Genomic DNA, 13,692 nt, shown 5'->3' with positions numbered 1-13,692 from the left:
TAGCGAGTTAGTGCAGATTTTATAGAGAGAAAAAGATAACCCCAAACAGTGTTACCGGAATTTTTTTTTTTGCTTGAAAGATGCTGTAATCTCCTCTGAAAATTTTTACCTACTGTTACCACTGACAATTCTTAGAATTACTGTAACTAGAAAATCAGAGGAAAATCTTGCTTACGCTATGACAGCGAGTTTTCAGTTTTGCCGTTTCTTCTGTACAGTCAGTTTCTCCATTTGTTTTTATCTTTTGTATAGGAAGGGCTAAGAAATATTTTTACATTTAGAGAAAGGAATGATTATTCCATGATCATATCTAGTAGCACTCCAGAGCACATTCCTATTATTCAAACTACCCGCAATTCACTTGTAGTTGATCACATCTACATCTCTTCAGTTTCATGATCCATAACTGCTAGACAAGCAACTTCTTTCAGTGCTCACCTAGATATAACAGATTATCCTAAAATAATCTCCCTCACATGTCAATACATAATGGTCTACAAGAGCTTTAAGACTTAAGAACTTCAAACAAACATGCAATAATTTTCTATGGGAGAAAATATATTATACAATAAAAAAAAATAAAGCTTCTCTTAACCCTAAAAAAGGGAACAGCAACTTAAGATTTAGATTCTACTTTTATGAATAAATACATCAAATATTAAATCCACATCAATTTTCTGTAAAATTAGATGATCTCAGCATTAATTTTCATTGCCATAAAATACAGTTACCAGAAGCTTATATGATTCAACAGAATTTTCCTTCTGTCTGTTCCTCATACTGCTTTTGCTTGTTTATGGCAAGTTCCAGCTTCTAAAAATAATTTTTAGTTATCTGTACATAGCTGTCTATGGGTCAGATCTTCAATTAGTGTAAAGTGCTGCCGCTGAATCAAAGTCAACAGAGATATGATTCTTATATCATTATTCTGACTAAATGCAGCCATGAAAGTTGTCGCTATAAAACTTAAATATTCAGTAATGCAAAACAACCCTTGCCCTAACATACTAAAACGATGTATCTTTAAGTCAGTCTGCGTAGTTAGGTATGCTAGATGATTTTTCCCTTTACATTACAGATAAAGGCAACAAATGAAAATACTTCTCTCATGTAGCCCTGGATACCCTGTGAAGGAACACCAAGAGATGGCCACAGACCTTCAGACAAAGTCCTGGGTTCTCTTTTACTTGTAAGCTCTCAAGTCATTAGCAATATGCCAAGACCTTGCAATCTGCTCCATTCAGTCAGCATAGCTCAACAACTTCTCACGGGAAACATGCATAGGAAAGATAAGCACCCAGCAAGCGCATGCAAGGTAAACCACAGGATGTAAGGATTCACTTGAAACAACAGCCTAACGGTGGCTTGCTTGCTAGAGTCGTGCAAACCGACAACAATTTATTCAATTAAAAAATTAAAGTTCTAAAGGGCACAGAGTTAACTGTGTGTGATTAAAAACTTCAACGTATAGAGTTTAATGGGCCAAGTATAAGATTCCTATGGTTTTCTGAGATCAGGAAGTTTCAAAAGAGTTAAAAAAGGAAGTTAAGTGCCAAGTGCCTGAGTTCATGTCAGGTTCTAAGTTAAACTACTAAATTTGATTTCTACAGTGTTTGGATCTGGACCTAAATTGAGATTATATGTTGCAGAAGTGATAAAAATCTGTGTTAAAGTTAAAAAAAAAAAAAAGTGCAGAATAAAATCAGAAAAAAAGATATGAGCTTTGATAATACTTTCATTTAAATTTTTCAACGTCAAATTAATGAGTTATAGCCATGTTAGAACATTAATCATGCTCCCGCCACCCTCTCATTACCTTGTTTTACTTCATAACCCTAAAGCTAACTAACAACTTGCTGTCTTTGAATTGACTCATCAATTAGAAAGTGAAACAGTGGACGCAGACTATTTAAAGATATTATACAGGAAGCAATACAGTCCTTAGACACACCAAACGCTTACCTAACAGCGTCATCTCCGATAGCTAAAAGTTACCTTTTTGCAGACTGCTCGACACAGATCATGCTAAATGAGGGCAAATCAGAATCTACTGCCAAATGGCTTCCTGCCAACAGACCACACCACCACTTTGAATGCAGATAGTAAACAACATATAAACATCCATCCATCCTAAATAAGGAAATAACTGCTAAAGGAATAGAAGATAACAAGGAAAACCAACAACAACGCTGTCTGAGTCAATCACACACAGAGTCAGCTCACCCAAGAAGAAAATATTGGCCAAGACTTCTCTAGCACACAGCCCGGTTACTGCTCTGCTGGTGACCTCCAACTTTCCTCTGCTTTTTGCCTGCTACCAAGGGAACCTGCACTGCAGCAAATGCCGACGGTTGTTTCCGCTGGCCCTGGGCGACAGTACTGGGTCAGCCCTGACACTGCTACAGTTGCACTACAGGGAAAGCTAGAGGGAGAGAAAGAGCAACCGGCTTGATGTTCGTTAATGATGTGCCAACTGGACTTTTGGAATTTATGAAGCTTCCCCCATGGTGACTATCAGCACACCCTGAACGCTGCTTCTTAACGTGCCAGGCTGGCAATAGGTGTCTTGCAGCAAACTAGAAACTGCAAATAAGAACTCATCAGCCAGCCAAAAGGCATTCATGAGCCACAACAAGCACCCACAGCTACAAAATATCTCTACAACGTACCACAGAGTAATGACATTTACATTCTCAGTTTTGAGATAACTGTCCTTGACACCCTTCATGCTGGGGAGACTTTTCCATGTCAGAGAACACTAAGAACAGAGGCAGTGAACAGACACAGCAGTTTGCGCAGCAGTTTGCGCAGCAGTGTCTGGGCCCTGCCTGGGCCTTTTGTGGGCCTTGTTGGAAGTTGTGGAGACTTTCTGGGGACCCCCGAGGAACTAGACGGTGCTTGCTGCTAGCAGGAAGGGAGAGCTGGGCAAGGACTCCTGCAGGGGGCCTTGACTTCACTTCTCCTGGGAAGTCCTAGCTAGGTGGGGCTGCTGCTAACGAGCTCTCTGGGCTGCCCTGGTCAGAGGGAGTTGGGGCTTTTGTTTCAGGTGGCTCCTGATTGGGTGGGTCAAGCACCCTTGTGAGTCACTGCTAGGCAGAGGCCTAGAGCGCAGCAAACAGAGGCAGCAGTTTGTGCAGCAGGCAAAGAAGGCACCTCTCCATTTTGCACAGCAGTGTGTCCTTCCCCGGGGCATGGTCATGACACGCCGCAGAGCACGTTCCCCAGTGGCTGCTGGAGGTGCTGCATCGGCTGTGTCTGAGGCTTCAACCCAGACAGACCCTCAGACAGCAGATGCAGCTCTGCAGGTGTCAGGCTGCAGGGAGTGCCTGGGGCCTCTCCGTGGGGCCTGGGCTGATAGTCAGCTCTCCTGCGCGAGGTGTGCTGTGGTTGACCAGTTGTATCGCCAGATAAAGGAGTTACGGGAGGAGGTTAGTAGGCTGCGTAGCATCTGAGATGAGCAGGTGATTGACAGGGTATTCTCGGAGACTGTACAGCTCCAGGAGTCCCCACCCCACACTGCAGCGGAGTTGCCAGAGGCTGTGTAACAGTACAGCCTAATACTGTTGAAGATGGCTGGAAACTGGTGACCTCTCATAGAAGGAGAAATGCTCTTCCTCCTCCTCAAGACTTACCCTTGAAGAACAAGTGTAGTGCCCTCCAAGCTCAGGAGGAGCTGGGCATGGCTCCAAGGGAAGCAACTGGCCTGGCAGACCCTGTGCCGTGCAGGAACCCCCGGAAGAAGCGGCGAGTGATTGTTGTGGGTGACTGCCTGCTGCAGGGGACAGAGGCACCTATCTGCTGACCTGACCTCTTGTCCAGAGAGGTTTGCTGCCTGCCAGGGGCTCGAATAAGAGACGTCGTGGAAAGACTGCCAAGGCTTGTCCATGCATCAGGCTACTACCCTCTGCTGCTCTTCCACGTGGGCATAATGACACGAAAGGCAAACTGGAAACCATCAAACGGGACTTCAGAGCTCTGGGAATGGTGGTGAACGGTCTGGGAGCCCAGATCGTTTTCTCCTCAATCTTGCCTGTGAGGGGAAAGGACGGGAGGAGGAGTAGATGAGTTGTCCAACTTAACAACTGGCTGCGCTGCTGGTGTTGGCAGCAGGGCTTTGGTTTCTAGGACCATGGGACCCTGTCTGAAGATCAACAGCTGATGGGGAGCGATGGGATCCAGCTTACCAAGCGGGGCACACGCGTCTTTGCCAACAGGTTGGCCAGCCTGGTAAGGAGGGCTTTAAACTAGGCAAGATGGGGGAAGGGGAGCAGTACAGTGACAGGGTAGTCAGTAAAACACTGCTCAAGTCAGGATGCCTCCAGCAGGTGCATGCAGCCAGGGCAGACAGCATGGGACATGCCTATGGAGGATCCTCTTGCACCTCTCCTGAGAAGCTTGCATGCTTGACTGGCTCTCTGAAATGCCTGTATACCAATGCGCGCAGCACGGGGAATAAACAGATAGAGATCTGTGTGCAGTTGCAGGGTCATGATCTCATTGCAGTTACAGAGACATGGTGGGATAGTTCACATGACTGGAATGCTGTCATGGATGGCTACGTGCTTTTTAGGAAAGACAGGCCAGGAAGGCGAGGTGGTGGAGTTGCTCTTTATGTGAGGGAGCTACTAGAATGTCTGGAGCTCTGCAAGTTGAGAGCCTATGGGTAAGGATTAAAGGGCAGGCTAACGTGGGTGACACTGTTGTGGGGGTTTACTACAGGCCACCTGATCAGGAAGAGGAAGTCAATGAGGCCTTCTACAGAGAGCTGGAAGTAGCCTCACGATCACAGGCCCTGGTTCTCATGGGAGACTTCAACCACCCTGACATCTGTTGGCAAGACAGCACAGCTAGGCACAAACAGTCAAAGAGGTTCCTGCAGAGGACTGATGATAATTTCTTGACTCGGGTGGTGGAGACGCCAATGAGGAGAGTTGTGCTGCTAGACCTTGTACTAACAAACAAAGAAGGTCTAGTTGGAGAAGTGAAGGTTGGGGGCAGCCTTGGCTGCAGTGACCATGAGATGGTGGAGTTCAGGATTCTCCAAGGAGGGAGCAGGGCAATGAGTAGGATTGCAACCCTGGACTTCAGGAGAGCTGACTTTGGCCTCTTCAGGGACCTACTTAGGGGAATCTCGTGGGGTAGGGCCCTAGAAGGAAGAGGGGTCCAAGGAAGCTGGTTAATATTCAAGCGTCACCTCCTCCAGACTCAAGATCGGTGCATTCCTCTGAGTGGGAAGTCCAGCAAAGCGGGCAGGAGACCTGCATGGATGAGCAAGGAACTCCTGACAAAACTCCAACAGAAGAAGGAAGTACACAGAATCTAGAAAAGGGGACAGGCCACTTGGGAGGAATACAGGGACGTTGTCAGAGTGTGCAGGGATGCGACAAGGAAGGCTAAGGCCCAGTTGGAATTAAATCTGGCAAGAGATGGCAAGGACAACAAGAAGGCCTTCTTCAAATACATCAATAGCAAAAGGAAGACTAGGGAAAACGTGGGTCCGCTGCTGAATGGGGCGGGTGCCCTGGTGACAAAGGATACAGAGAAGGCAGAGTTATTGAATGCCTTCTTTGCTTCCGTCTTCACTGCTAAGGCCAGTCCTCAGGAATTCCAGGCCTTGGAGACAAGAGAGGAAGGCTGGAGAAAGGAAGACTCTCCCTTGGTGGAGGAGGATCGGGTTAGAGATCTTTTGTCCAAACTTGACATCCACAAATCCACGGGCCCTGACAGGATACACCCACGAGTGCTGAGGGAGCTGGCGGATGTTATCGCTAGGCCACTCTCCATCATCTTTGAAAGGTCCTGGAGATCAGGAGAGGTGCCTGAGGACCGGAAGAAAGCCAATGTCACCCCAGTCTTCACAAAGGGCAAGAAGGAGGAGCCAGGAAACTACAGGCCTGTCAGCCTCCCCTCCATGCCTGGAAAGGTGATGGAACAGCTCCTCCTCGAGGTCATCACTAAGCATCTGGAGGACCAGAAGGTGATCAGGAGTAGTCAGCATGGATTCACCAAAGGGAAATCATGCTTGACCAATCTGAGAGCCTTCTAGGATGGGACGACTGGCTGGGTAGATGAGGGCAGAGCAGTGGATGCTGTCCACCTGGACTTCAGCAAGGCTTTGGACACTCTCTCCCATCACATCCTCCCAGGTGAACTCAGGAAGCGCGGGCTAGATGAGTGGACGGTGAGGTGGATTGAGAACTGGCTAGATGGCAGAGTTCAGAGGGTTGTGGTCAGTGGTGCAGAGTCTAGTTGGAGGCCTGTAGCTAGCGGTGTCCCCCAGGGCTCAGTCCTGAGTCCAGTCCTGTTCAATGTATTCATCAATGACCTGGAGGAAGGCACCCTCAGCAAGTTTGCTGATGATACTAAACTGGGGGGAGTGGCTGACACACCAGTGTGTGCCTTTAACCTATGGCAACGTACCTCTGGGAAGAAAATAAAAAGGGGGGGGGGGCAGAAGAGATGCAAGCCATCTTTTTTCCAGTAGAAAATATAATGAAAAGAGTCAGAACACTATTTAGCAGAGTGTTTTCTCAGTGAACAGAAATATTTCAGAAACAGCAACTGCACCACTTCTCCATCCTTGAGCAAACAACTGTTACGCTTACCTGGTGAGCGTCTGCAACAATCAATATGTTGAACTCAAGGTCAGACACAAGCCTCTCTATACCCGGAGTAAGCAAACCTGTTTGGAGGGCCTCATTAGACACTTTGGCACAGCAGTTTTGAGTGGGCTCAAGTTCCTCATAAACATCAGCATTTAAGTGATGTTCAGAGCTTAGTTTAGAAAAACAGCGTAATTATTTTCAGCCTTTAATATGTATGGGTCTATGCTTTTATCCTTTGCAAAACACAGTATTGATCGCACACGGCATCTAATACAACATAGACTGAGGTATTAAAGGAGAAAATCATCATCACACTGTTTATTACTCCTTCTTTTAAAGAACAGTATCTGAAATGCCACTTTCCTGGCAGTAAGCAGCAATTACACAGTGTCATATTAGACACCATGAGTATGTGTCACAAGAACCAAACAGGAATAGCCACTGTGCCTCTTATATTTGGAGCTATGCCCACTAAAAATGCAATAAATCATCAGCCATTTCTGCATTCACAGGATCTTTGATATGCTTTGAGATATTAATAGCCACTACCCAGAAAGAATAAAATGACCATTTAAATCACAAAGCAGTTTACTGCCAAACACTACTGAAAGAACTCTCTGCTTAGCTTTCAGAAATATCAGCTTGCTTGAAAAACACAACTCTAAAAACATGCCTTAAAAATGCCCTCAGATAGTGCTGATGAGAAACTCATTATAGCCTTTCAGTACTTTGTTTTCTAAATTTGTTTCAGCGACTATAAAAAAAATTAAGAAGGTGCAAGAGTTCACTCAAATGTATAACAAAGTATATCTAAAAGAAAGCAGCTATCAGAAAGTCTGCTAAACTTTACTGCCATAATCAGTCTTCATATCATTTGAGTTTTGGCTCTGACTTAAATGCTGAAATGTCAGACCAGCCAGTTCTGCGCAGACAGAGCATCAGGTATCACATCAGTAAAAAAAAACATGCTAAGAGATAATCTGACCTTGGGTTCCGAAAAGAATCAAACAGTGATTTCTTGGGTGAATGATGCTATGGGAAATTCTGCAATTCAAATGGGACAACTGGCTCAGCTTTTTGGTCTGTCCTAAATCATTTCTAGAGTCATTTACACAAACTCAGCTTTTAGAAAAAAGCCAAAAATAACGACAGTCAGCAGCAAACTGCTCAAAGCCTACAGAAGAACTTTCCTTATGCTCCAAGTCAGGTGGCCTGCTCTGCATAAGACACAAAGGTTTTCGCTCAGTGGATCAGTTCCACTACACCCTGCCCCAGCTGCCACAGCCACCAGTTCTGCCTTGCCCTTTGTCCTCAAAATCAAGTTTAAGAAAGACAAAGAATCCAAACATGTGAAAAATGATTTGGCTGGCTATTCATTATGCCAGTAGAAGGCATCTCCTGAGCAGTATGTGGGGGGTAGCTTAAAACCATAATTAAAATTATATTACAGATACCTTATAAATGAAAGTGTGACTCAAATAAAAACTTAGGAGATGAGAGAAGCATGTTAAACATATCTTTCCGTATGCATGCTGGATATTCATTTGTATCTACAACATAAGCTTATACTGCGAAGTGCCACAGCACAATCATTAAGGTGATGTTGCCATTTTACAGGTGTGGGCCTTGGGTTTTATTTCAAGTCTAAAGTGTTTAAAAAAAAAAAAAAAAGTTAGATCTGCTGTCTCCTTAAGCAATGAACTCCAACAAACTTATACTCCCTGAAAAATGTGCAAAGACATGAGAAAAGGACAAATCCTTTACTCTATATTCAGAGCTTCCACAGCTCTGTGGAAGCAATAGCTGTATCTGAGTTCTGCCCAAACAGGCGTCTTCGGAAAGTCCTTTATTATTCATAACTGCAGAAAGCAAAAAACCTGAATTCCATAGCTCATTAAATTCTCAGTTTATGCCTCTCCATTTGTAAGGTACATCCTACAAATGATTTTTTCTGTTTTATTTTTAACTTCTTTGCAGTGCATAGCCATAGCTTAAGAGAATTAGGTTCTCTTAAAAAAACAAAAACCAAAAAGCTTCTTTTCAAATTGTTTTTTAAAGTAGAAATTTAGGCTTTCAGATTTTTTTCACTCCTTGTCGAGACCATAATGAAAAACTGTATTTGTGAGGCCAGTATCCTGACAACTGAAAGGAACCCAGCAACTCAAAAGAAGGCTGTCTACTGAACCTGAAAACCTCGGTGGAAAGAGAGACAAAGACTGCATCCAAGCTGTTCATCATTACGCCCTAACTATAAAGTGAAATCAATGTTATTCTCTTGTTTTTGTAATGTGTATTTTAGGTTGCAACAACTTCAGGAGATAAAGGCTTTGCTACTATGTCCCACTCCTCCCTTCCTTCCCCCCAGCCCCCATATCAGAGTGCAGCTTACTGTCACGGCTCTGAAAGCACCCCTCTTCCTCAGTTCGTTAAGAATGTCTGGTGTGCAAGGACTAAGAGAGCGTAGCAGCAGCTCTTCCCAAAGAGCTCCTGAGGGATGGAAATCCAGAAGGAAAGACCATTCTGCAGACATCTAGTAGAAAGACAGGGAATGACAGAAACGGTCCAAAAGCAAACTTAGAACATATTCAGTGTTATATTTATGGCTGTTCCCCTCTCCCCCCCCCCCCCCCCAACAACATGCAAAGTAGCAATTTCTATATATGCCTAGGGACTGGTCAACCCTAATCAAAAGTAGTAGCTTGCAGACATGGGGGAGGGCAGAGGACAGAAAAGATGTTTAAGAAGGTGTTTAAGAGGTATCTTATGAGCAGCAAGGACTGCTACTCAAGATTACACGTAGTCTTGCATTCTACAGTACTCTCGCAAAAGCACAAAAATAGCTATCTAGAGTAGACAGTGGGCTATTCTCACTACCTAGATAAACTGGAGTTAGAATGAGATTTTTACTAATTTAGCAGACTAGGTGACAGGCTATCGACCGACACAGACCCTGAACGAGTCACTGTCTGCTTCACACTTCCCACAGCAGCTGCCCCACAAGGAAATCGGAGAAGACTCAATTCCAATTTCTGCTGTACCTTGAGAAAGAAATCGTTTAGTGCCTGTTAATCTCCTAGTAGTCCTTTTCTTTTCACTCTTCAGCAGACTGTTTTAGTAAGCCGTTTCATCCATCATTTGTGAGTGAGACGTACCCAGACAGTTCAGTTCTGATTTTGCAGTCTCTGGACCCAGGGTCAATCCTGTGTCTCAGTAACCCCTAAAAATTGGGCTTGATGCTTATTGCACAATTAAAACCTAGAAAAAGGTTCAGGTTTGATATTGCAGGGAAATCCTTGACATGAAGTAGTAGAAACAAGTATTTTCCATATAAATATAGCGCACTTAACACACTCATGGCTCAAAGAGCTCTCTTACAATTAACTACAACTGAGATTTGTAACCAATTAACTGATCAAATCTTTAATCTGTTGCAAGTAATATCTTCTTCTTAGAGCAGCTTTTGAAATAGTGTGATTTAGTTTGTATGCTTTTTTTTGCTATTCTGCTACTAGCTCTTTCCCATAATACACAGATACAGACATAACGGACTGTTTGTGCTTTTACTTAAATGATTAGTACAAGTTGTTACTAATGACCTCCTAGTATAAACATGCAACTTCTGCACAGCATGCTGCTATACAGACGCATCAGCTTTTAGCAGATAAACACACTAGCACCATCAAACACAGAAGTACTCTGCAGTGAAAAGCCAAGGACTAAACATTTAGGTGTGGTTAAAGACAAGAGTTCAAAGATTTTATCTGTTCCAATAATAAAGCAACAATAACCTTTTTAGTCAAAGTCAAAGGATATGCTGGTAGGTGTTTCTAACTTACCTTTCCCGTTCTACATACATACTATTACACTGAAGTTTGCTTTAGTATTACGTGACAGTGACCTGACAGAGGTAAACATCCGATGTTTGTGTACTTGATACATCACAAAATCTACCCACTCCACTAGGAATAACCACATGTTCTTACCATATACTCCTTTGTCCAGGAGAAGTAAAAATTCATTCACCGCATTTCGCATCTCAGACTCAGTAAGATCCAGCAAAGAAACAACTTTGAAATCCAGTTGTCTTAGCAAATTGGTCAGTTCATAGACATCTACCATGGGAGCCTTGAGTTGGGGGTGATTCCAGTAGCTCATATTTCCTATCAAGAGAGCTACCTTATCTGTTGCTGCAAAGACAAAGGAAAAACAAAGCCACAGCACATTTCTTTATTTCTAGGGTTCAATACCTTTAAATTTAATTTCTTCTAAAGCTAAAATAGTACTAAATCTCAATATTTTACACAATTTTCTAAAGTCATCTTATATCAACTCTAGAACTCAACTCAATTCTCATCCAAGAAAGCAAAGAAACATTGCAGCACGTTCTGACAGTCAACATATTGGAACTGGGAGGAACCCAGAGGTTCTCAGACCAGCTAATCTGTCAGTAAGTCACTAAGGGAAGCACTTACACTCACTCATACTGGCAGACCTGGGAGGGGTTAACATTTTGGAAGAGGCAAGCAGCCTTTCCACCTGGTCCAGCTCAGTCAGGACAATGCACCTGACCACAGGCTATTCTTCACAACATACGTACAGTATCCATCCACCTTGGTGGTTAGTCCAGCTGCAGCTCAGGATCAAAGCATCTGCACTACGCTAGGCTTGCAGGCATAGCATACTCTCTTAGCAGAGAGCCTACCACTTTTTTTTTTTTTTTTTTTTTTTGAAATCATCCTAGCACCACTATCTCCAACTATCAAAGTACTCAAAAGTAATGGGGTAACATACTTGTTAAGGTCACAGTCAGAAGAATTTGAAATTGTAAACTGGAAGAGGTAAGAAGTTACACACATTCCACCGAGTCATTAAAATACTGGTGTTCTTGCCCAAGTTTCCTAGTGAAAGGGCAACCAAGTTTTATAAAGGACTATAAAAATACACACAAGTCTACCTCCTGCATCTATTTACAAGCACTGCAGAGTTATTCCACTAGCATTGGCAGAAGCCACATTCAGACCGAGATCTATTTCCCAGATAAGATATACATATGTTCATCAGTTACAGAACTACTCACCAAAAGGTCTGTCATGTGACTGTTCTTGTAGGTCTGCTTGAAATAAATTAAAAGAATAGATGATCAGTAATAGCAATCACAGTTGTTAACATAAGAAAGTGAACTGCATGTTCCATAAAGCAACAGTCCATCCGTGCTACTTTGCTTAGTAAATTGTTTCCTTCCTAGCTTTAAATAAAAATAAAAGTGCTTGGCTTTTGTTGTTATTTACCTAATTTCCTTCTCTCTCTTTCAGTTAACACAGCCTCGTAGCATATGAATAACACTATTTAGAAGTTAAGAAATAACGGATGCTTATGGTGTAATTTTGAGTCTTACAAACTGCACATCAGCATATTCAGTAACATCTGAAACACTTGGTTTCAGATGTTCAGCTCCAATTTGAATTTACAAAATGTACCAACTCAACATTTCATGGGTGACACCCAGACACTTTACATGAGTAAGGCTCCCTTCTGTCTGCAGACAGCCATCGGAAAGAGCAGCAAAATACTCAAACCTAAGAGTGCAAGTAAGCCACAGATAAAGAAAGCAAGAGATAGGCATATAGTATAAAAAAAAGAAGCTTTTATGTGATTTTGCAAAGAGAATAGCCACCCTATGGTTCACTCTGGATCTTTAACTTAATTTATTGGAACCAAGTAAGCTGCACTGCCCATTACATGATATATACCCCTATTAAATCTCCAGCTATGAATACATCCAAATAAGTTACGTACTCCAACCCACTCAGCCTTAAGTGATTTGTATTGTGAAATGAAGATCTGAAGTTAAAGTTTTTCAAAATGTATCACTTACCAGGTTTTTGAAGACCACTTAGATCTTCTGTGAAGAAATATACCAATAAGATCATAGTTTATCAAAGAAACGAATAATAACTTTTTATTAATAGAAGTATCAGGCCATATGAGTTGAAGCCCAAAACTAGAAAATAAAATATCTTTCTAAAATATGCCAAAAGTTATCTTTAAATTTCTGTAAATCTAACCTTTCATGCGTTTCTTCCAGAGGTGCAGAAGAGAAAATCCTACATCAAAATACTAAGTTATGCGAGACGCAGCATTACAAGACAATAGATCTCAAAACAATCAAATACAAAGGGAAAACATATACTACCCTAAGTCCCACAGGCATGCAAGCAGCTTGAACAAATAGGGAAAAAGAACACAATCACCCACGTGAATGACAGATTTCCTAAGGACTGCTAAAAAGGCAACATCCTGAGCAAGAAAGCTTGCTTCATAAACCTGCACATATTCAGAGTGACTTCTGATTTTATTTTCAAACATTCCAAACTACCGAAAGTTTCACCTATTTCTTTTGAGAACACTGGAAGCTATGGAAAGAGAAAAATCATTTATTCGAAGCACCGGAGATCTCCTAGAGCAGGCTTGTTCCAGGCAATGGAACACGAGGCAGATATCTCAAGCCAGATCAGATAGGTCAGTTGATTTATCAAAGCAGACTCATACATCCACATGGGAAACTATGGCGACCTAAACTCATACCAGTGTGGGTTCTGATGTAGCTTAGCGGAAAAATGGTGTTTGCACCCAAACTACAGTTCACTTGAGTGCATACAGACAATACAGTGATTATCTTCCACTTCAAAGGCTACTCGAGTTACAGAAAACTAGGAGGCTTCTGTATGCAATGTAGACACACCCCAAGCAGAAACGGATGTGAAAGGCTCAAAGAGACAATCAGTCTCAGAAGCTGTTCTGTGGAAGTGAGGCTGACACTGCAAATGCTTAGTACTTGCACGTTCCAGGGAGTCACAGGTCATGACCCCCTCACAATGCCAAACCTTTAACAAAACGGCTCTTGTCCAACTTTGAACAAGAAATGCTGCAGAGCAGCTTAGCTTAACTCCAAAACAAACAGGGTAGGGAACCATTTATTGTACCCTGGGAATACATTTGTTTTTCCTTTGCTGGTAGCTAAGGTCAGGGAACAAAAAAATAAAATAAAATAAAGCAGCTGTACATCTTCATATATGGTCTCCTTCTA

At 42.8% G+C, this 13,692-nt stretch overlaps 1 protein-coding gene across 7 annotated transcripts in view; it reads right to left on the bottom strand.

Annotated features, from left to right (window-relative positions):
• The window catches only part of LOC138064520 (mucosa-associated lymphoid tissue lymphoma translocation protein 1-like), a 46,371-nt gene that overhangs the window by 12,917 nt on the left and 19,762 nt on the right, over positions 1–13,692 (bottom strand). For 3 of the 7 annotated variants that reach the window (XM_068927448.1, XM_068927452.1, XM_068927453.1), the window contains 2 exons: positions 11,683–11,715; positions 10,589–10,792 (listed from right to left, as the gene is read on the bottom strand). In XM_068927448.1, the coding sequence (XP_068783549.1) occupies positions 10,589–10,792; positions 11,683–11,715 (237 nt within the window). Of the gene's footprint in view, positions 1–10,588; positions 10,793–11,682; positions 11,719–12,480; positions 12,508–13,692 lie in introns of all 7 variants that reach the window. The other 4 variants (XM_068927446.1, XM_068927449.1, XM_068927447.1 and 1 more) reach the window with 2 other exon arrangements.

Source organism: Struthio camelus, chromosome Z, assembly GCF_040807025.1.
Source record: "Struthio camelus isolate bStrCam1 chromosome Z, bStrCam1.hap1, whole genome shotgun sequence".
Lineage (NCBI taxonomy): Eukaryota > Metazoa > Chordata > Aves > Struthioniformes > Struthionidae > Struthio > Struthio camelus.
Note: the sequence above shows the minus strand (reverse complement) of the source record. Positions and strands in the feature narration are given on the sequence as shown.